This window comes from Rhynchophorus ferrugineus, unplaced genomic scaffold (assembly GCF_030347505.1).
Source record: "Rhynchophorus ferrugineus isolate W39M unplaced genomic scaffold, kcgeb_rfMv2 rfM1, whole genome shotgun sequence".
Taxonomy (NCBI): Eukaryota; Metazoa; Arthropoda; class Insecta; order Coleoptera; family Curculionidae; genus Rhynchophorus; species Rhynchophorus ferrugineus.
Genome location: NW_027472580.1, coordinates 24,546,699 through 24,573,324, shown reverse-complemented (window position 1 = coordinate 24,573,324; position 26,626 = coordinate 24,546,699). Strand labels below are relative to the sequence as shown.

Sequence of the window (26,626 nt, the reverse complement as noted above, 5' to 3'; positions counted from 1 at the left end):
TTTTATGACACTTGAGTTGTTAAGTTTGTTGCATTGCAAACGATAAGTTCTGCATTATCCCAAAACCTAAATCAAACCGCGAGTTTCTAAGAATTCATTTATAATTGATAAATGGCATGTGGAATGTGTTATCACTCAAAATGATAAAATTATGTTTTTTAAAGAATTAAAAAGAGTAACTGATTGGAGAACTTGATAAAAACGTATATACAGTCAATCCAAAGTTATTTTGTACATACGTGTCTAAATTTATAACGTCAAAACGTTGCAATGTTGTCGTATCGACTGTGAGTTTTATTTCACTTTGGCTTTGACATGCAACAAAATCACATACAGTAAAATAATTAAACAAAAATACTGTTATCAAATATAATTTATTTTAATATAATAGTAAATTTGATGTATATATTATCGAAGGACTTCAAACTATAATTAAGTACACAGATATAATAGTTTGTAAGTTAGGGTTGTGCTTAATTATATTTACATTAAACTCTTTTCCATACCACCAATGATTTAGAGTTCTATTTAGAGTGCGTTTGTAGTTGTATCCTGTGGAAACCTAGTACACCTAATTAGCAAATGTATGTCTAAGTAATATATTGTTTTTTCATTAGAAAGCATATGGACCTTTTACGTAAAGTTCTTGTGTCCTTTTGTGCTGTGTTCCCTTTTAAAGGTGTTTTGATCACTGTATTTCTCCAACGTTTGTTCTGTTAATACCTGTATACATCTTTCTTCATAAAACTAGATTTCAACACTGCATTCTCCTTAATGAATTTGCCATATCTGCAAAACAATTACTATTCTTTCTCCTGAAACCTTTCGACTAAATGCTCATGTATATTCTGAACAATTACACACATATCTGTGCACATAAATCTTTTACACTCTATAATAACATTTCCTACAGTTATTATATATTAATTATATACTCACCTTTACTAATTTCGATTATCATCACCCTGTTTTAGAAATTGGCAGCATTGAATCATATCATATTCAGGAAGTTTCATTCAAGTGAACAAGCAAGACAAAAAAATTAAAACAGCGTTTGACGGTTTATAACCTCTTATCACTATTATTTTGAAGAATTTTGCATACGTTTGAACTAGGCGGCTTTGGCAGGCTAGTTCGGTTACTTGCTCGCACTTATCAGAGAGCATTGTATCTCTGTTTAGAATAAAATGAAAAGTAAAATATTGTCTGATTCTAAAACGAATTTACAAATTGCGACAGGCAATACATTAAACACCATGATGACGTATGTACAAAATAACTTTCTATAGACTACAAGTGTAAGTGTCGAGTATTTGAATGTTATTTTTTAATCCGTATAATTATTAAAATAATTTAGTACTGAACTTTCCAATTACTTAATATTTGTATTTGTATTGTTACAAAAGGAAATAATAAATATATTAAAGCAATTATGGTGGAGTCTTGAACAACTGGATTCTCTTCAAAGTACTTCAGTTTCTGGTACTAATATCGCAACAGCAGCCGTTGAAAATGAACGAACGATTTCAATTGATGTGCTGCTGTTGTTGCAAAAGCACTATTGTTCAAGAGGAATACAAAGAGATTCTAAAAGCTTATGGACGTCCTTTAGATTTCTACATTGTTTATAGATAGGTTGGAGCAACTCGTAAAGACAAAGGTAGATCTCTTTGGTGCTAATAAGTAATGAGTCACCAACAACGCCATATGTCATCAAGCATATCATTTTCAAGATCCACCTTAGGATAAATATTTAAATGACTGATAATAGTCCTCTTAGGCATTATTCTTAAGTGTTTAGTGTTTGTGTTTATTGTGTTTAGTGATAACAATGAGTAAAGGGTAACATGAATGGTTTTTATTACGTTTTATATTTTTAAATAAAAACAGTACAGTAAACAAACAACGAACCCCGCAAGATTTGAAACAGATCCTGAGTGATTTCCAGAATATTATTGATCCTTAAGGACTTTTTGACCAAAATCCAATTCATATCATTCCACAACCGCCTTATTCACCTAATTTAGCTTCGCTAGACTTTTTTGTAAAGTTAAAAAACCACCTCTCGGATATCTCTTTAAGCCGATTAATGAGATTAAACCCAAGCCAAAGAAAAAGTAGAGAAGAAACGGATTAAATACAATACATAACCCATAATAATATACTATATATTATTTTAAAGGTCTTACTATTTTTGACTAGAATAGTATTTGATTGAATACTCTATATTATAGCATCATTGGTTACATCAATTTTGTTTTTGTTCTAATATGCCCCATCTAATAACATTTTAATATGGCGTTTTTTTTGCAGTTCAAATGAAAATATTGCCAAAACATTCTAGTCACTAAAAAGAATGCTACCGAAGAATGTAAAGAATGATGACAAAGTAGTGTTAACTTCATATATCATCAACAGTGATCCAGAGAACAACAGCATGCAAGACGGCTCGGACAAATCGACAGCGGTGGTGAAGGATTCTAGACGATGTAAGTTGGTAAGCCAATTATTATTTTCTGTTTTAATTGTTTATGTATTAATTAAAGGTATAATTTTGTATTACATGAGCAGATATAACAGTTTAATTGAAAACTCCCCGGCCTACCATAATAAGATATATTTTTTTGGAAAAATTAGTTTTTTTTATTCAACATAATTCCCTTCAATGGCGATACACTGATTATAGCGACCCTCCAACTTTTTGATATCATTTTTGTAGTACGATTTGCCCTTTGTTTCAAAATAGGCTTCAGTTTCGGTGATCACCTCTTCATTCGACGAAAATTTCTTCCCAGCGAGAATCCTTTTGAGATCTGAGAACAGGAAATAGTCGCTGATGGCCATATCTGGAGAATACGGTGAATGAGAAAGCAATTTGAAGCCCAATTCATGGATTTTTGCCATCGTTTTTACTGAACTGTGACACGGTGCATTGTCTTGGTTAAGCAGCACATTCTTTTTCTTTAAATGCGGCCGTTTTTCGGCGATTTCGTCCTTCAAACGGTCCAATAACGCTATATATAGTCGCTGTTGATGGTCCTTCCTTTTTCAAGGAAGTAAACAAAAATTATTCCATGCATATCCCAAAATACGGACGACATAACCTTGCCAGCCGACTGTTGCGATTTCCCACGCTCAGATGACTGTCGATTGGACTTCGGAGTGAAAAGATGGAGCCATGTTTCCATTCCATGCGATCCGTTGTCACATATAGACGCAAAAACTCGGATTTAATAGGCTTGATCATCTTCAAACATTGCGCCGAATCATTAACTCATCATTATTTTTGGTCAAAAGTGAGCTCGCGCGGCACCCACTTTGCACTAAGCTTTTTTATACTGAAATATTCGTGAATGATATGATGTTCAGTTGATATCTTTAGAGTGTCTGCTTTTCATTCAATTTCATTTTACGGTCATTCAAAATCATGTTGTGAATTTTTTTATGTTTTCGTCGGTAACAACCTCTTTTGAGCGTCCACTACGTTCATCGGTGTTCATTTTACCACGTTTAAACTTAGCATGCCGATACCTAACAGTTGATTTTTCCGGAGCAGTGTCCGGAAACTCGGTATCAAGTCAAGTTTTTGCAAATTTATTTTTTCCTTTCAAAAAGCAATATTTTGTCAACACGCGAAATTCCTTTTTATCCATATTTTTCACATTAACAAAAGTTGATTCACTCGAAATCCTATAATTCACAAACTAATGATCCGACAGCTGTCAAATTTATACACGCATCTTTTGAGGATTAGGGCTAACTAAAAACATATGGATTTAATTCTAGTAGTGCCATCTATGTGTCAGGCCGGGGACTTTTCAATTGACCTGCATTTTAGATATATCAGGTACAAAATAATCACAGTCTCAACATTATAAATCTATTTGAATTTTACATAAGAGTAATGGATCGCACGGACGCTTTCCTAACAAAATATTAGCTTGTCGTTTCGATGGAATAACATATTTCATACATATTATATTGTTTTCCATTATTTAAAATAATAATGCTTACAATTTTTGATATCTAGCCACAACTACATGAACATTTTGTTGTTATATTGTTTATTCAAAAAAATTGTAAAAAAAGTCCTGAAACTATACCGCAGCACCACACAAAGGATTTCGTCAAAATCCAACAGGCTAGATGACCCGGTAAATTTAGTATGACTTACATCTGTCTTTTTGCGGAAAATTATTTCTAGTAATAAAGGTCACTTCATCGATTGTCAGTGAATTAAAGCTCATAACGTGCTGACCGGCAAGTGTTTGGTCTGATGACGATCTTATAGCTGTCTGATAGCCTCTGATCTAATGCTATTTCATTAAAATCGTATTTTACTTATATGTCATTATTTTTATTTGATTTTCATGTTATCGAATCTATGTACACAAATATCACACTGAATAATTGACAATAAACAAAAATGTCGATCCTTTAAAATCCTTTATAACAGTAAATCAGTGAACAATAAAGTTTCTAATGAGAACATTTTTTTATTAATAGATTACTTCATTTCCTAAAGTTATTTCGCATTTTAACCAATTAGTTCCTTTCAACATTTTACTAAACAGATTAAGTTTGTTAATTACTTTTCAATTTCACGCTAATAGGCTATATTTATATAGTTATGATATAATAAATATTGTCATTAGCCTATATATTGACAATCTCCTTTAATGTCAAATTTCGTTAAAGTTCTTCAAGACTTTCTTCATAACAGCATTTTTTACTCGTCTGGAGGTAATCCACAAGCAGCATTTGTTTCAAGGCCGCAGTACCAGTGGTATTACATTACTTAATGAGATACCTAAATGACTTACCTGACTAGAATAACTATTTTCAACCATTCAACCCATATTAGAACATAATACGATAATGGATTTGGATATGGAATGGAGGACAATGGAATTATATATGAATTAGAGATTAGGATTGAAGACCTTTTTTTAATACAAAACAATTATAAAACATGTGTATCTAAACAGACATATCATAACATATTAAATATTAATTAGCTTCTTTTTATATTTCTGATAGCACCCTCTTTTGCCTCAAACTTACCTTCAACTTAACAATTAGATCAATTTTTTCATTTTTTTCTTAAAAATTTCAAGATTATGATAAATAATTTATCGATTTTTTCAACAGCTATAATATTATTTGTTGACTTGCAAAAGCGTATTGTTTAGCTTTCAACAAATTCATATATAATACAGCCAGCTTGATTGGCATAGTGGTCGAGGGAACAGGGCCGTCCTCTTACTGTTTATATTTGTTATTGTCCATTAGACAAGAGTGCACAATCCGTACAGTTACCGTAATCGTTACAGTCAAACCAGTAACCAGGCTGGGTAAGACCGGATGTCTTCTGGGATAATCTCTAAGGTCACTCTCCAGCCGCTAGGTTTAATGCCGAGGACCGTGGTTCGGAGCTCCTGCTAAGTACTAGATCCAGTCCAGATAAACTCTAGTTGGTGAAAAGGAGACTTTTTAAAATATAACAAACAATATACATTATGTAATATCCGATGTGATATAACATGAAGTAAGGACATCTATTGAAAATCCTTCAATATTAAATTACAATCATAGAAATGGAATTTTGATGTCATGAACAAACTTGGTAGTTAACGAATTTCTAAAAATGTCGATTTGAAATACATTCGAAAATTCGACTTTAATTTTAGTTATAAATTATGTACAATGAAACCAATTCAGCAAATAATTATCTATAGAACATAACAGCAACGCTGAAATAACATCTATAATTTTTGATAGGGTCTTGGAAAATAATTAAAACAATAATTACTTAATTTGCTATTTGCTATTGTTATTTTGCATTACTTAATGAAACGATAAACAACAAAGACCATATGTATAAAACAAATTATATTTCAATGCTATCTGATTAATGGGATTTTCCTCAGTATATTAAAATAATCTTAAACTCTAAACCAAAAACTATATTGCTAATTTGCATGTAAATATTTCCAGCTACTGCGACAACAATAGATCTCCAAGAACATTTATATATACGACATAGATCACTGTTGTTTTCTGGACCAGAGGACGTTCCGCCAAATGAATGGTTGAAGCAACAAGCTAGAAGTTTTTGTAGTCTCAAAACTCTAAAGAAAAGAATACCTATTGTTGCTTATTTGCCTCACTATACATGGGAAACTGCTATTTCAGATTTATTAGCAGGATTGACTGTGGGACTTACAATCATACCACAAGCAATAGCTTACTCAAATGTAGCAGGCTTACCACCACAAATTGGTATGGTATTAAATTATATATGTAGAATATTGTACCAGCTGTAATGAAATGTTACGTTTTAGGTTTATATTCATCTTTTGTGGCACCTTTTGTGTATGCCATCTTTGGAAGTAGCAAAGATTCGCCTGTTGGTCCAACTGCTATTGAAGGGCTACTAGTTCGAGAGAATAAACACGAACTCGGTGTAGCTGGTGCAGTCTTGTTGTGTTTTCTGAGCGGATGCGTCGAATTTGTTATGGGAATTTTACATTTAGGTAGACACTTCATTTCAATTTTTAAAATTATTCCTTCAAAGAGATTTCGAACTTTGTGCTGGGGAAAAATAACATCGGTGTTTTTTTAAATTATTTTTTTCAGAGCGAAATTATTCATATAACTTTCAAGCACTAATTAACTTTTATATTAAAACTAGGGTTGGGAACTGTCGACTGAAAATAGTCGAAACAGTCGATAGTCGCAAAACAGTCAAAACAGTCGATAGTCTAAAACTCGCGACTCAAAATAGTAATTACTATTTTCAGTCAAATGCACGGTTCCACTGTTTTTTTCCATTAATGACACGAGACGAATATGTACGAATTCCTTCCTGTATAAATTGTGAGAGAGGAAAGGACGGAGATAATTGCTTGGAGCAGTTTATTTTAAATGTGCTTATTCTTTTTAATGGTAGTATAAGCGAGACGGAGATTTATATATTCCTTCTCGTACTAATTTAAAAAAAGAAAAGGAAAGAAATAATTACTGAATACCATTGCCATGCACTGAATAATTTCATTTTAAAGGAAGTAGAATTACTTTTATATTTGTTCTGTGATCTGTAAAAAGGAATGAAATAATGACCCCCAAATATTTTATCGTATTTTAATAATATGTTAATTGCTATTTTTATATAACATACTATAATATATATATATATATACAAAGCCTAAAATGTAAAGATGTACAGTAACCATAAATACTAAATAAAAATTAAACATATACTTAATCATAGAAAAAAAAAATCCATAACATAATCAAAAATGATTGCACAATAACTACCAGAGCCTTTCAAAATAAAATAAATGTTTCATTTATTGAACGGAAATAATTCACTATTATATTATTAATCACTATTCAAAAATATAATCATGTTTGGCTTTTCTCCCATGATGCGATTTCTTCGATCGTTAATAATTTGGTCAGATTTTGACAAAAATTCATTCCGAGGGGATAGATGTTGCGGGTATAGCAGAATATTTTAAATGTAACTTATGTAATTCAAGTGATATCATTTTATGTGCTTGCCAAAAATCTAATGGGTTTTTTAAGCGCCCAATAAGTGGTATTTCCAAATACTGCATAATTATTGTTGTATAAAGCTGTTGTATTACTTGATGTAATTATTTCTTTCATTCTAGCTAGTTATTTTATCAAAATACCTTCAGATGTAATATATTCTTCGTCGGTATGTGTATTGAATTTCGAGTTGTAGTTCTGTATTTGAATTTTTTGAAGTTAGAATGGAAGATATCTCTTTTGCGATAACTTCTTGTATCGCCTCAGCATTATTTGTAATAACGAATACTATTTTTTTTAAATCGATGGTCTAAAAATATGGATTGTATTTTATTGATGACGTCTAATTACAGATACCGGAACTTGAGGACTTTCTTTCAAATTATTCTCAAACCATCGATCGTTTCGCTGAATGCGTCGTTCTACAGAAAGGTTATAAAATAATAAAAGTAGATTATAAAAAAGATTTCTCTCTCTTACTTGTTGATAAAATAAATCTTAACCAAAAGGTGTAGTGACCATCATTACTTTCTTAAATAAATTATTGAACATTAAAGAAATGTTCCTATCAGAAAATTTATTTATTAGAAATATTTAGTATAAATACTGAATATAGTTTATCACGTCTTTACAATTTTTTTAAAAATCTATGCAATTTCTGGAACATTTTGAATTTAAATTTGATTTTCAAGTTTTTAGCAAAGAAACTTTGACAATCAAAAGGCTCGAAAAGTCCAGAAAGTTAGATCCAAACGAAGAAATCAATAAAAAAAGTTACCTATTATTGTCATAAAAAAACCAACAAGTATTTTACTCATTTTATCATTCACAGTTTGAATTTGCTTGCTATATTACATTAATTAATATTCTTGAAAAATAGCGTTCTAAATTGCTGCAATATTAATATACAATATACTGTTATTTACAAGCAAACTCCCAAAATAGAACATAAGACTATATGTATTACATTTAAATCTATGCAAGCATATGGTCGGCATATTTTTGTCAAAGTCACGGCTAGAACGATAGAGCCAGAATGTTAAAAATCATCAGTCGAATGAAACTAGTAGAACCTAATAGAGTAACTAAAAGTACACGACTGAAACAGTCGATAGTAAATAGAAATAAAATCAGTCTTATCGAAAATAGCGACTGAAAGTAGTCGACTGCAATAGTCACTAGTAAAAAGTAGTAAAATCAGTCGAACCAAAAATAGCGACTGAAATGTCGAATAAAAAGTAGTTAATTACTAAACGGTCGATAGTCAATTTCAGTCGATAGTTCCCAACGCTAATTAAAACCATTATTCCGATTAAAACATTAGAACTTGTGAGATTTTTTGTTTATAAACTTTTTCAATTCAGTTCTATACCGTTATCAGAGCACTGCATCCAACACCCAGTAGTCGCACGAAATTAGGTCCAGGCTTTACGGTGGTTGCTTAAGAATTTCCTAGCCAATATCTCTCAAGTTTTGGTGAATCGCTAAATTTGTGTGATGTAGAGTTAATTCATCTTTCTCTACTTTAAGAAATATTTTAACCACATTCGATATGCTCACGATGCAAGTCTCTAGCAGCAATGTGGGGTGAGATTATATATATATATATATATATATATATATATATATATATATATATATATATGACTCAATTTTCGATAAACCTTTCTTGCATTTTCGGTTTTGAGGAACAAATAAGCAACACATAACAAAATTGATAATTAGCTATTATCTTTCAAATGCGCTATAGTAAGTCCTTGTCCAATAGAAACTCACCTATTCGAAGACATTTTCCCCAATCCACTTTTTCAATATAAGATTACTTAAAATATTATTTTATGTAAGAAGCGTGAATTAATGTAGAGGGATATTTTTATTAACTCGGGAACTGCTTTTGAGGCCGTACATGTTCTACCGCATTGAGTCAAATGAATGATGAACACTACAGATGGGTGGGACGAAATTATTTAAATGACCCTCTTTTATTTTTTATATTTTTTCTCCAAACTTAAAACTATGTTTAAAATAAAAATATTTTATGGTTTTGTTATCGGCTAGTTTACATGTGTACACACTTTCTAGTGATAGCAACGTTTATGATAGTGACTAATAACCAACAATTCGGAGTTATATTCTATTGAAATTCCTATAAGGAAAACAGAAGCATTTAAAATGTATATACCTGTAAATATTTTGTTCGGAGCTCATTGGATAAAGACATCTGAAAATACCTAAATTAATGTAATTCTTTTTGCAACTTTCAATAAACAGATAAAGGAAGCTATTTCCTGTATAGTTTTTAAGCAATCATTAACAAATTACAGTTCAGGGATGTGATGCAAGAGCATATATCACAATAATGTACACACATTATGAAAATATCCATATATATAGCTAAATGTTCATTAATTTTAGGTTCTCTTTAAATTTCTTATTCGATTGTTAAGATGTTTACTGATAGGCTGATTTAAGGATCAGTTATGCTGAACACAATTTTATTTCAAGCCTTAACACTGGCTCCCATGACGCTAAAAAACCTATGCAATCAAATGTAATTTAATCAGAATTTATTATTTTTTTCCACTAACGAATTACTACGTCAATACTAATTTAAACGATAGAACATAAAAAGCTTTCTAATTCGGCCATTGATCAAAATTAGCTATATGCCTATAACACATTTGACTGAAATTTTTATTGTATATTGAAATGTTTTCGAACATAATCACAAAAATCGTCTAACACAATAAAAAATCGTATTTAATTCATATCTAATGTATTTCATAGAGTGTACGGAATAATTAATAATTATATTATTATATAGAGTAACCGGTTTTAAAACCTGCTATTAATATTTAGACAAGAATTACATATTAATTACTACATATTAAAAGAACCGTAAAATTGTAATTAACACTCTAAACATTTATATTATTTAGTAAATAAAAAGGAAGTTACATACATATTGAAATCATTTCAGAAAAATATTTATTGTAATTAAAAAAAAAATAGGATGAATATCATTTTAAATTACTGTCTGATTTAGTTTCAAATTAACTTAGTTTCAGTTATTTACTAATAATTTTTATATTATAAGGACTGTAAATTTTGTCTTAATAGTATTTGAATGATTTGAATATCAAAAGATGATGAAGATGCGAACATTGCGATTGATAAAATATTCATCATTGGTGGAACTATTTTAGAAGTAATGATATCGATGTCATTGTCCAGATTTGATGTTACAATATGGATTTACAAACTCCACTTCAATAAGAGCTTGAAAGTCTTGTTATGAACTTGAATTAGAAACTTGGACATGTATTTACAAGAGCTTTCACCAAATGGAAATGTGTACTAACATACTACAGTACGAAAGCTTAAAACGTAGGTCACACATGTGTTGACTGAAAACAGACAAACTAACAAAAGTTGCAGATTCGGTTCTAAATTCATCAACATTAATTTACAGTATTTTTTTCATTAATTAGAAACGTTACAGCAAATATAAATGACATGTTTATTAATATTTTATTTAGGCTTTTTAATTGACTTTATATCTGGACCTGTGGCTGTCGCCTTTACCTCTGCGGCTGCTATTATAGTTGCCACGACGCAAGTCAAAGATCTCCTAGGACTTGATTATCCTGGGGACAATTTTGTGCTGGTTTGGTCGCAAATATTTGAACATATTTCGGAAACAAGTAGTGCTGACTGCGCCATGGGCTTCATCTCAATCGCCATCTTAATCGCTTTAAAGGTAAATGTATTGCTGTCTGTTTTAATGAAAACCGTTCCAGATATTCTAAATATTACAGAAACTTAAAGACATTAATCTGACCAGAAGGGATGGCTCTAGAAGTACCACCCATAAAATACTGTATGGCATTTTTTGGTTGTTATGTACGGCGCGCAATTTGCTTGTTGTTGTAGTGTCAGCTTCTGTAGCATACGCTTTAGAAAAGCAAGGTCAAAATCCGTTCCGATTGACAGGTAAGTGTACATTAAAAACTTAGCATCGAAAAAAAGATATATCGTCATCATATTGCCTAATATATAATATCATACTATGAGAGCACAAAGAAATTGGCACCACTTACTTAAGTTAAAACTCCAATAACTTTGTTCAATAATCACTATAATATATTGTTTAATTGTTAATATATTAGCGGCTTGCATGAAATTTCATAATTTTTCCATTAAAAAGGCATTTATCGAGAAAAATTGGGAAATATATATTAATCAAAATATTTTCTATAATTTTTTATATATTTTTCCCAACTTTTTGACAACATGGCAATACCGCTTACTGCAACGATGTTGATTTGGCAGCGATCTAATCATCGATTCATTCCCACACTTTTTTCCACACACTAACATTTCAAAACTGTAAAACAGCCACGCCATGCTGCAGCAATCGGATCAAGTGGATATTAGAAGGTGTTAAGCATCAACTGCTAAGATCTCTAAAAGTTCGTTAAGGGTTTGAGTTGGATTTTCTTCTTGCTATTCGGTTCTCGGTCTTCCAGGTAGTCTTTTGTAGTTGACGTCAAAACCACGTTCAAAATTCGTTGAAAACAAATTAACTTAGCAGCTTTAATTAAGCTTCTGAAGACGATGAATGGGATTCGCGAGCAGGTTTTTTCGAATCAAACAACAAAATCAGTGGATGTAAAAAATGTAATTTTGAGCATTCTATGATTGTATGTAGAAAAATATCAAAACCATCAAATTTAATAGTTAGGTTAGATTGTTTAACAATTATTTGCACTGATACTTGGCATTTTCACAATATATCATTCGATATCATTGATTAAATGACATGCAATAATGTATTTCTTGCTGAAATTGAAGCGTTCAACAGGCGTCTATTCACCACAGGCCCTATGACTGTACCAATCAATATCACAGATATTATGTTACGATAATTCACTTATTCATCTGATGAGCTGATACTGTCCTTCAAGTGCAATTTTTAAGATTTTTAAATTTGTTATTAATAGTTTTTATCCTTGTCTGTTGCTTGTTTTATTTTCTTTCATAAGACGTCTCTTTTCCTTTTTCTTATTTTCTTCGATAATAGTTTTATTTGGAGAAGAAGTAATTGTTTACAATTGTTATTTATATGTTAATATTTTATAGGATAAAATCGTATTAATAGTTGCCTAATATCTTTTTAAGGATTTGTTAAACCAGGATTGCCAAATATAACTCTACCACCCTTTTCGACCGAAGTAAATAACCAGACGTACACTTTTAACGACATGGTATCGACCTTGGGTTCTGGAATCATCATAATCCCAATATTATCAATCCTTCAAAATTATGCCATCGCCAAAGTATACAGTATGTACGCCATTGTCTTTATATTATGATTAATTACTATTAAAATAGTGTTTATTCTTCAGGCGAAGGAAGGTCAATAGATTCGACTCAAGAAATGCTTGCTTTGGGAGCGTGTAATATTGCTTCGTCTTTCGTCAGTTCCATGCCGGTTTCAGGTGCATTATCCAGAGGAGCCGTTAACCATGCTAGTGGAGTGAAAACTACCTTCGGAGGTGTTTATACAAGCATCATCGTCATCATTTCTCTCAAATTTCTCACACCATGGTTCCATTATATTCCCAAAGCTTCTTTAGCCGCTGTAATAATTGTGGCTGTGGCGTTTATGATAGAACTGCACGTGTTTGGACCAATTTGGCGAACAAAAAGTAAGTTTAATTAATTTAATTAAAATCCTCCAATTAAACCAGTAGTTGTACACTAGTATATTCTTCCTAAGGTATAATAGATGTGTAATTTAAAATACTACTTTCGCGTCAGCTAATAAATCCCCTCTAAGCTATTCTACATATTTAAATTACGCTTGTTTCATCTTAGTACATTGAAAATAAACCTCTTTGTATTAAAACACAGTAGGTATACATAATTGCATATAACACATGGGTTGAAGTTCAGGATGTAACAAAGAAAACGCTTTTTTTTTGTTCATGATTGGCTTTATTCATTAACGTAATCTCCATTAAGAGCCTCACAATCTTTCCAGCGCCGCTCTAACATTTCAATTTCAGCGATAGCATATAACATACAAGTAGTCGCTGGGAGATGAATCTGACGAATACGGTGGATATGGGATACATTCGAAGTTCAATTCATGATTTCATTTTTTGAATGACTTGTGACACGGTACGTTGTCTTGATGAAACAAAATTTTGTTCTCTGCCACATGAGGTCGTTTCTTTGCAATTTAGGTCTTCCAGCGCTCTAATAACGCTATATAATATTCACTGTTGGTGGTATTTCCCTTCTCAACATATTATTAACAATATTACACCACGCACCTTCTAGACGATAATTGTGCCTTCGGGCGCTTTGGACGAGGTTCACCACTTGTTGTCCGCTCAGATGACAATAGTTTTGATTCCAGACTGAAGTAATGGATCCATGTTTTATCCATTGTCACATGTGGACGCGAAAATTCCGGTTTGGTACGTTTAAACATGGCCAAACACTGCTCAGAATAACCAACATTTTTTTTTCTTGGTCAACAGTGAGCATACGCGGTAACCACTTTAAACAGAGCTTTCTCATAGTTAAATGCACATACTGCACGAACTAACAAAAACTAACACTTACTTTTCATATTTCCACTATGTCAGCTAACTCACGCAAATTCACTTTTCGGCCATTAAAAACGATTTCGTGAATTTTTTTGATGTATTCTGGTGTTACTACCTCATTTGGACGTCCGTTTATATACGACCACGTTTGAAGTCAGCAAACCAACGTTTTTTTGTTGTTTCTGATAAAGCAGTGTCCTATAACACTTTTCAAGCCATTGCTTCGCTGAAAATGTTTTTTTTCGTCAAGAAACAGTGTAAAATTAAAACACGAAATTGTTTTTGATCCATTGTTTTGAAGATAACAAAAATAGTGTTACTTTTAGCATAATAATTCACAAACATCTGAGTAGAAGATCATGAAATTTTAACAGCTTTCTTTTCAAGGTTAGTATTTACTGATAAAGCGGTGAATGCAATAAAACTAAAGCCATATATGTGTTAAGTCCGGGACTTTTCAGCCCATGTGTTATCCATATATAGACATTATAGCACTAATGAAGAAAAAACTTTTTCTAAGAAAAAATTCAGCCAACAATTGGCTCATTCTGTACATCATCAATTTTGTATTTTCTATGGAAAATATTTATTGGTTTTTATTTTGTTTATTAATGCCTCTATTAGATGTAAATTAAAATGTGTCTCTGATATATGGAAAATAACGGAAATGATAATGAGTACTAAATTCGAAAAATCTCTGAATGATGTATCGTCTTACAATACTCTTTTATGGCTTAATGTTCTCTTATTAACACCAAATCTCTTAACTTAACTTTCGAAGTATAGGAAAAGTTCTATTTAAAAAGCCAGTGTAAAAAGCCACTAATAGAGGATAACAACGTAATCCCAGTGTATCAATTTCGCTTCCAAGAAATATACTTAACTAGTCACCAACTTCATAGAATTATGGATATAAATGAAATGATATATGAAGAAAGAACAGTTTGTTCTGCCGTTTTTCGAGATGTGACGCAGACTTTTGATAATCTTAATGCATTGCTTATTTATATATTAAGCAAGATATTACCCATAGTGTTTCCGGTATTGTTAAAATCTTATTACTCAGAGACATCCTTCAGATTTAAGAGTGTGGAAGTGTGGTCGCAGAGTAGTGCATTGAGACTGGTTCTTTCCATGATGTACACCGACGACACTGAGTTACAACATAGTAAGTGTAGGTAAGTACACAAGGAAGTGGCACTGAAATTGCAAACGTCAATATATAATATGAGGAAAATTAGCACAAAGTGCAATTTAGTAACAGAGCAAGATATCTAGGAATGGTTATCTATCTAGGAAGAAATTTGGAAAAACTATTTTTAATAAATTCAGCGCTATAAACATACAATAAAGTACTGCATTATAAGTAATTCTTTAAGCCCATATGGACATATGATATGCAGATATAGGATTGTGCCAAAAAGAACAATCTGGATATAATTCAGCGGATTCAGAATATAGTATTGAACTAACTGTGCTACTAATGTGAGGTGGTACTTCAGATATAGTGATTTCCTTTGAGATTTGATGTAACATTAACAAGATCATAAAAATATAGAATAATGAAGAACTAAACTTTTTGAATTGGTGTAAGGTGGCGTTAATTTAAATAGCATAGCGATAGTAGACATGTTAATATTAGTTAATATACAACATAAAATATGCCGGCTTCGTTGGTGAAGTGGTTAAGACGACATGATGGCCGTCCTACTGTTGCGGTAGTAGCGGATTTGAATCCTGCCGGGGCATGGATGTACGAGGAAGGAAAAACCGTCCCAGTCACGCCAGTAACCAGGCTGGGTTAGACCGGATGTCTTCTGGGATGATTTCTGAAGTTGGTCACTCGCCAGTTGATAGGCTTAATGACAAGGAGCATGGTTCTCGTTGGTAAAAATGAAATTAAAAATATTTAAAAATAAAATATTTTTATGCGAAAATACTTTGCACATGCAAACGTTTTTTAGTAATTTAGTACTGCATAATATTACTATTACTCATTGAACAAGTATTATACTTTTAGTATACTAATTTATAAACTAATTTAGCTCCAAAAAGGTTGTTACACATCACCAAATATTATGTGTGGCATTTTTGCCAATATCGAACTAAAACACATTTAGAAGATAAAATAATAAAGTTTTACTATATTAGCACCATTCAAATATTTTAAAGGAAAGCAATTAAAATCTAGGTCTATACATCAAAATTTTCCTACCGATACATGTTTTATGTCAATTGAAACTATGATACATAATTCGCGGAAATTCTGAAGATTATAGAAACTTCCATAAAAAGTAAGATAAAATAAATTTTGATAAACATATAAATGTTGATTATTTGATTTAATTCTCAGTACTGATCATCATGAAAATAAAATATATAGAATTTATATTTATTGAGTAATACTTTTGTCTGATTAATTAATAATACCCTCCAGGTTTATATAAAAAGTGCTCGAACACCGTGCTTTACTCAACTGATTCGAAGTATCAATATGTTGATATTTTCACATGTTATTTAATCCTTATATTTATTTTTTTCAGATTAAAAGTTTTCTCTTATTTACATGTTTAAATTTTACAATGAGACTTATGTCCAAATTCTACTCCCAAAGAAACGAAATAGACGAATAGATAGATGATACGACATGTCATCATGTATTAAAATATTCTATTACAATAGAATTATACTATATTCTATTAGACTAGCAAACAAAATAGCAAATTCAAAATGTATTAATGAACCTTATTCTGTTAGGAAATTGTTTTTTGTTAACCCTATACATACTATGTATTATTTGATGGCTAAACTCGTAGTTGAATAGGGTATGATCACAATATGAATATAAAATAAAAATAACATGTAATAAAATGTAATAATATAAAAATGACGAAGTAAAAATGGTCACGACTAAAACGCATATATGTGTTTATAGAAATTTTTAGAAGATACAAAAGACTAAAAGATCTGGATAGCAAAATTCGTGATCAGATATCGTGTTGTAGATTAAAGGAATCTAAAAAAAACTTAGGTAGATTTTCCGAGATAAACTATAGAGAAGTTTAATTAACAGTGATGGAAGTTAAGTTCAGCTCTCAGTTTGGTCAAAGGGTTGCATCAAAAGGTCTTCATTGACAAATGGCAATGAATAAATTTACAATGACCTAGTATAAATCGATTGATTTTCCATTGAATTTGATTTTCGAAAAATCTTGGCTAGAATCCTATTTATTGTTTTTGTCATGATATTTGACGGCATTACATCAAAATCAGTAAAATTTATCCATATTGGCAGCTTGTTGTTTTGACAGAACTTATTTAATCTGTTGGTTATAGTCCAAACATAGCAAGCGCTACCAATGACGTTCTTCATAAACGATTTGTGGTTATAGTTTTCTATAAGATTTTGTAATGTTGTACTGTAAGCTTTCAGAAGCAACGGATTTATATATTATATAATAGCACCTAAGCCTTAGATAAAACATATTTAAATAACCCAACCATTAAAAACTGGACCATTGAATTGAACGAAATTACATATATAATGGCCATATCACTACATAGTATAAAACAAAGTCGCCTTTTCTGTCCCTATATCCCTATGTGCGCTTAAATCATTAAAACTTCGCAACGGATTTTGATGCGGTTTTTTTCAATAGATAGAGTGATTCAAGAGGAAGGTTTATATGTATAATACATGCATAATATACTAAGGCAACATTGCTAATTTTAGAGGTTTCTAACGTGATGTCGTAAATTAACCTATTTTTTAGGCTTATTTAGCAATTAGCAAAAACGCTGCCTAACCCTACGAGTTAGATCAAATTAGTGTACTACAGTATTGTACACCATAAAAAGGTCTACAAAAAAGTCCGCGATGGTATATGTTTATCTTTTAGGGATAACCCACATTAACCATTTTTATTGTTTACTTTTTACGTGAGAAAATGGCTTATTTACGAAGCTATTTTAAGTAATACGGCATTAATCCTTATCGAATTAAGTACCTTAAATACAGTGTGCAATTAATATAGATCAATATGGTTCCTTACAGCATGTAAATTAAACAAATATTTTCGGAGATATTACAAATTTAAAATTTGCGTTTAAAAATGTGTAATGTAATAAAAATTGTATGAATTTAGATATTCCAAAGATAGCAGGAAATCTTCATAGTAAGTATAGGGGAAGAGGAATTGTTTTACTCCAAATTTAATGCGTGCAGGCCAAGGGCAATAATGAATGAACCAAAAATACTGGATCGATTTTAATCATGTTTTCATTGAGTGACATAGGCATATATATTTTATGCCCGTGCAAAGTCGGAGCGGGCCGCTATGTTTTTATATACAACGTTCATAGTTTTTCTGTAGTGTATTTAATTTAGTATCAGCATTGAACCCGTGCGAAGCCGGGGCGGGTCGCTAGTATTATACATATATTTCTTATATTTCTCTATATACTCTTAAGCTCTTGTTCGAGTTTAACAGTTCTTCCTTATAATAACTAAACTGTTTATAGCGTTACTGGCCATACAATAATTCGATATTCTTTGAAAAACACAAATGCTACATAGTATTTTAGCAATAAATGTTACTCTTCAGGGAACAAACACCGTAGATGTACCTTCGAAAGATGAGTCGAAGATATTTTATTGCTAAATATATGTGAAATTTAAAGTTATAAACAAAAGATTACGTGCCTGCGAATAGGATCGAATAGTAATTTTTTTTTCGTAAATTATCTATGTTTTTGCTTTATATATTGATGTTATTCGGTGTATGTATATATTATATTATATATTATAACATAATACATATTATAATATATTATATATTATCGTAAATAGAAGCGTATCCATATGTTTTTGCTTGTATAAATTTGACAGCTGTCGAATTATTAATTTGTGAATTATAGCATTTGGAGTGAAGCAACTTCCGTTATTATGAAAAAAATGGATAAAAAGGAATTTCGCATGTAGATAAAATATTGGTTTTTGAAGGGAAAAAACACAGTTGAAGTAAAAGCTTGGTTTGATGTCGAGCTTCCGGACACTGCCCCAGGAAAATCAACCATCAAGGATTGGTATGCTAAGTTTAAACGTGGTAAAATGAGCACCGAAAACGGTGAACGCAATGGACGCCCAAGAGTGGTTGTTACCGACGAAAACATTTAAAAAATCCACAAAATGATTTTGAATGATCATAAATTGAAATTTAATGAAATAGAAGACAATCTAAAGATATCAACTGAGCGTGTACATCATATTATTAACGAATATTTGGGTATGAGAAAGCTCTGTGTAAAGTGGGTGCGCGAACTCACTTTTGACCAAAAACAACGACGAGTTGATGATTCGGAGCAGTGTTTGAAGATGATCAAGCGTAATAAACCCGAGTTTTTGTGTCGATAAGTGATAATGGATGAAACATGACTCCATTATTTCACTCTGATGTCCAATCGATAGCCATCCGAGTAGACTGCACACGATGAACCAAAACGTGAGAAAACGCAACAGTCGACTAACAAGTTTATGGCGTCTGTATTTTGGTATGCGCATGGAATAATTTTTATTGACCACCTTGAAGAAGGAAGGACCATCAACAGTGACTATTACATAGCGTTATTGGACCGTTTGAAGGACGAAATCGCTGAAAAACGGCCGCATTTGAAGAAAAAGAAAGTGCTGTTTCACCAAGACAAGACAAGACAAGACAACCAAGACAATGCACCGTATTAAAAATCCATAAATTAGGTTTCGAAATGCTTCTTCATCTACCGTATTCTCCAAATCTGGCCATTAGCGACTATTTGCTGTTCTCAGATCTCAAAAAAATGCTCGCTAGGAAGAAATTTTCGTCGAATGAAGAAGTGATCGCCGAAACTGAAGCCTATTTTGAAGCAAAGGGCAAATCTTACTACAAAAATGGTATCAAAAAGTTGGAAGGTCGCTATAATCAATGTATCACCCTTGAAGGGAATTATGTTTAATAAAAAAACCTAATTTTGCCAAGAAATTATATTTTACTACGGTAGGCCAGGGAATTTTCAATTGACCTCTTATATTATACACATGACCATACACATAGTTTGTGTCGTTATATTTCAATATTGACCCACATTTGTTGAGAAGCCCTATAATTCATACATACTGTTAAACCAATGATGAATCAGAACACAATACTTTCTTATACAACAAAATATTAATTTCCTAACACAACGGATCAAAATAATGTTTAATTGTTATGATAAATAATTAATGAAAATGTTATTACATATTTTAATGGATTTCAATTTGCATGTAAAATTTGTAAAACTTCTTCTACAACCTGTTGTACATTTGAATTATTAACATTTATTTTTTTTTAATTTAGAACTAGATTTGATTCCGGCGCTGGCAACTTTCTTAGCCTGTTTGTTTACGAGACTAGAATTGGGTATTGCTCTTGGAGTTTCCATCAATCTGGCATTCTTGTTGTATGCAACTGCACGACCATCGGTCGATATAGAAAAAGTCACCGTGAGTATAACAATATATTATTTAAATAATATTATTTATAATTTTATTATTTGAAACGTAACTTAATACCTAGTAATTATTCCTAAAGTAATTGGTAGGAGTTATAACCGAGAGACGTCGAACGGCGTTTGTGTTTACGAACAATTGCTTGAAAGATATAAAACGATTGATCACATTATGGTAAAAACTTGTTCATAACTATAAGCTCAGGCTTATATAACTATGTATAGATAATAATTTTGATATTTGTATTTCTTCTTTTTGTATAACCTTATTTTTATATTGCTAGGCAAACCTAATGTTCACAGAACCGAGGCTATATACTCACCAGCGTAATATCTTATGAGCTGCTAAAATCGATTTATTGCATACATAATGCATATATTTCAGGCAAACAATGAAAGACAAGCGACTGTGAAACGAAGAAAATAGCACAATTATATTTTAACTGGACATTATACGACATTATATAATGAAATTTATGAGGACTTGGAAGCATTGAAATGAAAGTCCTATCACAGCAGTTGTATTCTGTAGTGGTATAGAGATTATGAAGGAGCAGTTTTTTCAACACAGAAACATTTTAACATATATAGTCTGTTCAAAGTTATTTTGTACATACGTCATCTAAATCTGTGGCATCAAAACGCCTCAATGTTGCCGCATCAACTCTTAGTTCAGTTTGGATTTGACATTTGATAACAAAATTCTAATCTAAATAAAATAATTGAATAAAAATATTATCAAATATAACTTATTTTAATATTATAGTTCATCTAAAGCTACGGTTAATTATACAGCCACAATAGTTTATAGGTTAGAGTTATAACCTTTATCATTATTACTTTCAAGAATCAGGCAGCATTGTGTCTCTTTTTAACTAGAATAAAATGAGAAGGAAAGTATTGTCTGATTATAAAACGAATTTACAAATTGCGTCAGGCAATACATTAAATATCAAATCATGGCGTATGTACAAAAAAACGTTGAATCGACTATAGATACCAAGGTTACTATGTTAACCAAAAGATGAGAAAGGTAACCAAAAATGGGTAATACCTTAAATCAAACTTTAAATTTCAAGAAATAATATCAGCAAGATCTTGTAAATCTTGTAAACATCATGACACTTTTTACAATAATTTTTATTTAATTCAACTGAAAATATACGAATATTATTGTAGTAAATAAATTACACAAGGATATAAAAGTGTAAGCAACTAGCATGGATAAAAAAATTAGCTAATTAAAAATTAAGCCATAGTTTCTTGTATATATTAATGTTATCACTTATATCACTTATATCAAAAGCAATTATACTGTATTGGACCGAAGAAGTGGTGATCAGAAAAAGCATCTTCTGGTTAATTTGTGGTTCAGTTTGCCCAGTTAGGGTCGGTAAACATCTGTAGAATAGTTTCATTCGGATTTAATAGATCGTAATGTACTTCACCTTGATGACCAATATTCCGTTTCGGCGTCAATGTGGATCGTTCTCTTAGGCTAACACAAGCATTTTTGCTTTTTGCTTTGCGTAAAATTGTCACAGTAGATATACCTTTCATCGCCTGTCACAATGCGCTATAGAAAACTCTTTCTGAATTATCCGGCAAGTAATGAAACCGCGACGTTGAAATGATTTAAGATGACATTTGCAGTCAATTTGTGAGGTAGCCATTTTTCTTGCATTAGTATATTCACAATCGCATTTAAACCACTGGAAACAGTTGAATCTTCAGCTTTTAAAATATGTTAAATATCTGTGAAGGTTTTGGCCTTCACAGTCGTTTTTTTTATTAACATCACTTGACACAATTAAATTATTGAAACCAAGTCAATTGAAATGTTATACAACAAAAAACTGTATACTCCGGACCCTGTCCCGTTCGATTACCATTTGTTTATGTACCTCCAAAACTCTTTTGATGATGTGAACCTGGACATGTCCGAATCAACAACAAAAAGTTGTATATTTTTTTCAGAATCCTCAGATGTTATAAAGTAAATGAATTATGACCTTATTGAATGACCTTGTGACCTTATGAATAAATGGATGAATATAATTAGAATGAATGAAACATTGAAAAGTTCCCGGTCTGACACATACATGGCGCTACTAGAACTAAATCTATATGTTTTTTAGTTACCCCAAACCCCCAAAAGATGTGTGTATAAGTTTGACAGTTGTCGGATCATTAGTTTGTGCATTATAACAATTTAAGTTAAGCAACTTTTGTTATTGTGAAAAAAATGGATAAAAATGAATTTCGCGTGTCGATAAAATATTTCTTTTTGAAAGGAAAAAATACAGTTGCAGCAGAAACTTGGCTTCATGCCGAGTTTCCGGACACTGCTCCAGGAAAATTAACCATCAAGGATTGTATGCTAAGTTTAGACGTAGTAAAATGAGCAATGAAGACGGTGAACGCAGGGGACGCCCACAAGAGTTTAGTTACCGAAGAAAATATTTAAAAAATCTACAAATTGATTTTGAATGCCCGTAAATTGAAATTGATTGAAATAGCAGACACTCTAAGGATATCAAGTGAACGTGTACATCATATCATTCAGGAATATTTAGGTATGAGAAAGCTCTGTGACAGCAGCCGACTGACAAGTTTATGGCGTCTGTATTTTGGGATACGCATGGAACAATTTTCATTGATTACCTTTGAAAAAGGATGGCCCATCAACAGCGACTATTACATAGCATTATTGGACCATTTGAAGGACAAAATCGCTGAAAGATGGCCGCATTTCAAGAAAAAGAAAATGCTGCTTCACCAAGACAATGCATCGTGTCACAAATCAGTGAAAACAATGGCAAAAATCCAGAGGCCTATTTTGAAGCAAAGGACAAATAGTACTATAAAAATGGTATTGAAAAGTTGGAGGGTCGTTATAATCAGTGTATCGCCCTTGAAGGGAATTATGTTGAATAAAAAAAGCTAATTTTGCCAAAAAAATGTGTTTTTTATGGTAGGCCGGGGACTTTTAAATTGACCTGTTAGGAAATTACTTTATAACCATTTCATTAGTTCTGAAAATAATAACTATTTTTCATACACACACTGATAAATATTAAATAATTTGTTAATGATATATTATCTTCATTCCGGTCTGGTTTTAATAACCATTATATTTCATTCGGTTTTCATTTTAGATAGTAGAATGTTATTTTTAAAATATTATTTATAGTTGATTTAATATTTCAGTCACCATCCGGTTGCGATTACCTACTGATAACTCCAGATAGAAGCCTGTCCTTTCCATCAGTGGAGTACGTGAGATCCATTATTACTAAAGCAGGAACGCAGAAAGGTTTAAGTTCCATACCTGTAGTTATCGACGCCAGGCATATACAAGGCGCTGACTATACAGCTGCACAGGTATATTCATATAGATAGGACTGGTATTGGGGTGCACTAAAACTTTCTTAACCCTTAATTGGTATCGCCAAAATAGGTTATGTACTTGACTTTAGAGGTGAAGAAAAAGGGTAAAAGCTATAAAGTAATATGAGGAAATATTACAATTAAATAATACCTATTATTATTATTACACATTTAGCCAAAAAGCATTCCCACCCCCTTGCAGGGAAACTGACTTATCCCAGACATTGATCGTTCCAATTATCTCAAAAGGAAGCAATGGTATCTTTGATATTTAACTTTAATATTTTTTGCATTTTAGTTTATTTTAGTTTTGATACATAACTACATTCTAACATAAATAAAACAATAAACCAAAAATTTTATTAAATGGATCTTAACATTATAGTACTACTAATGCATAATTGGCATGCATATTGTCGAAGGACTTAAATTTAAGTTGTTTTACAAGTGACTACAATAGTTAGTAGGTTAGAGATATTTTAATATATTTAAATTAGACCCTTTTTCTAAATCACTTGTGGTATCCCATAGAGGCATAGTACACATAATTAACAATTGTACATCTAAGTAATATATTTTATTTTCATTAGAAAGCATAACATATGTACTCTCATATTTAGTTCTCGTTTCCTTAGTTGTTCATGGTTCATAAAACAGGTCATTTGAAAAATCCCGGCCTACCATAGTAAAACACATTTTTTTGGCAAAATTAGTGTTTTTTAATCAACATAATTCTCTTCAAGGGTGATATATTGATTATAGCGACCCTCCAACATTTTGATACCATTTTTGTAGTATGATTTGTACTTTGCTTCAAAATAGGCTTCAGTTTCGGCGATCACCTCTTCATTCGACGAAAATTTCTTCCCAGCGAGAATACTTTTGAGATCCAAGAACAGGAAATAATCGCTGTGGAGCCAGATCTGGAGACTACGGTGGATGAGGAAGCAATTCGAACCCAAATTCATGGATTTTTGCCATTGTTTTCACTGACTTGTAACATGGTGCATTGTCTTGGTGAAGCAGCACTTTCTTTTTCTTCAAATTCCGGCGATTTCGTCGTTCAAACGGTCCAATAACGCTATGTAATAGTCGCTGTTGATGGTCCTTCTTTTTTTAAGGTAGTCTATGAAAATTATTCCATGCGCATTCCAAAATACAGATACCATAACCTTGCCAGCTGACTGTTGCGTTTTCCCACGCTTTGGGGCAGGTTTATCGTGTGCAGTCCACTCGAGTTACTGTCGATTAGACTTCGTAATGAAACGACGGAGCCATGTTTCATCCATTGTCACATATCGACATAAAAACTCGGCTTTACTACGCTTGATCATCTTCAAACACTGCTCCGAATTATCCACTCGTCGTTGTTTTTGAGTGAGCTCGCGCGGCGCCCACTTTGCACAGAACTTTGTTATACAGAAATATTCGTGAATGTCTTCGGCGCTCATTTCACCACGTCTAAACTTCCAAGCATACCAATCCTTGATGGTTGATTTTGTTGGGACAGTGTCCGGAAACTCGGCATCAAGCCAAATTTTTGCTTCAACTGTATTTTTTTCTTTCAAAAATCAATGATAAAATATTAACCGATGATATAAACACGCGAAATTGCTTTTATCCATTTTCACCAGAATAACAAAAGGTGCCTCACTCGAAATGCTATAATTCACAAACTAATGATCCCACAGCTGTCAAATTTATACACCCATCTTTTGAGGTTTAGGGCTAACACACATAGATTTTAACTAACACATATAGATTTAATTCTAGTAGCACCATCTATGTATCAATTGGTCTGTTACGATGCTACAGTTCTTTATTTGTGATTACATACTTCGTGTTCTAAAAATGTTAGTGTAGCAAATTAAACTGCCAAGTTAGGATAAATATGTGCTGCATTGCAGTTATTTTATACTCCCTGAACCAGTTGAAAGTTAAGATAATTAGCACTATCACAATCCATCATTACCTTCATAAGTTTTAAAGGAATATTATATCGAATCATATCACCGACTTCGAATTTTCAGTGGGTGAAATCATCACAAAGCCTTTAATAGCATCGAAATGAGCTTTCTTTCCAAGAGGGCATTTTTCTTTAGGATTAGGCCCCTGCATTTTCATAGCCTGTTGGTCGATTAAATGGGAGAATGCTGTGTCAGAAAGGTTGATGCTATAAGTTCTTATCCTTGCCATTGATGAGATTGCATTGATTGGTGTTTATAAATCTTAATATCTGCATTTTTTTTACTTTATGTAACCGAATGTTTTAGCCAGTATCATTACAGTCACGACTTTATACACTACAGTTAACTCTTGTGGAAGGAAATGTTGCGGAGACATCTTAACATGTCTACTCTACCAAATATTGATACTAGGGGACATCTTGCTCTATTTCATTTTTGTCTCTCTTTGTGTATGTGAGCATTGAATCCTATCGTTTGGTAGATACATTTCAACTGTAGTTAAGGGGGGTGTATTCTGCAGGGTGAATTGTCTATTTGAGTGTTGAGATATAAGATAAACTGGTCTAC

General features: G+C 31.9%; 1 protein-coding gene across 2 annotated transcripts in view; it reads left to right on the top strand.

The window, feature by feature from the left end:
- Positions 1-26,626, top strand: part of LOC143206548 (sodium-independent sulfate anion transporter) — a 30,355-nt gene that overhangs the window by 983 nt on the left and 2,746 nt on the right. The window contains exons 2-10 of one of the 2 annotated variants that reach the window (XM_076419143.1): positions 2,314-2,489; positions 5,998-6,282; positions 6,345-6,536; positions 11,097-11,317; positions 11,376-11,550; positions 12,739-12,903; positions 12,966-13,268; positions 20,552-20,697; positions 23,913-24,086. In XM_076419143.1, the coding sequence (XP_076275258.1) occupies positions 2,357-2,489; positions 5,998-6,282; positions 6,345-6,536; positions 11,097-11,317; positions 11,376-11,550; positions 12,739-12,903; positions 12,966-13,268; positions 20,552-20,697; positions 23,913-24,086 (1,794 nt within the window). In that variant the 5' untranslated portion in view covers positions 2,314-2,356. The remainder of the gene's footprint in view (positions 1-2,313; positions 2,490-5,997; positions 6,283-6,344; positions 6,537-11,096; positions 11,318-11,375; positions 11,551-12,738; positions 12,904-12,965; positions 13,269-20,551; positions 20,698-23,912; positions 24,087-26,626) is intronic. The other variant, XM_076419144.1, reaches the window with a different exon arrangement.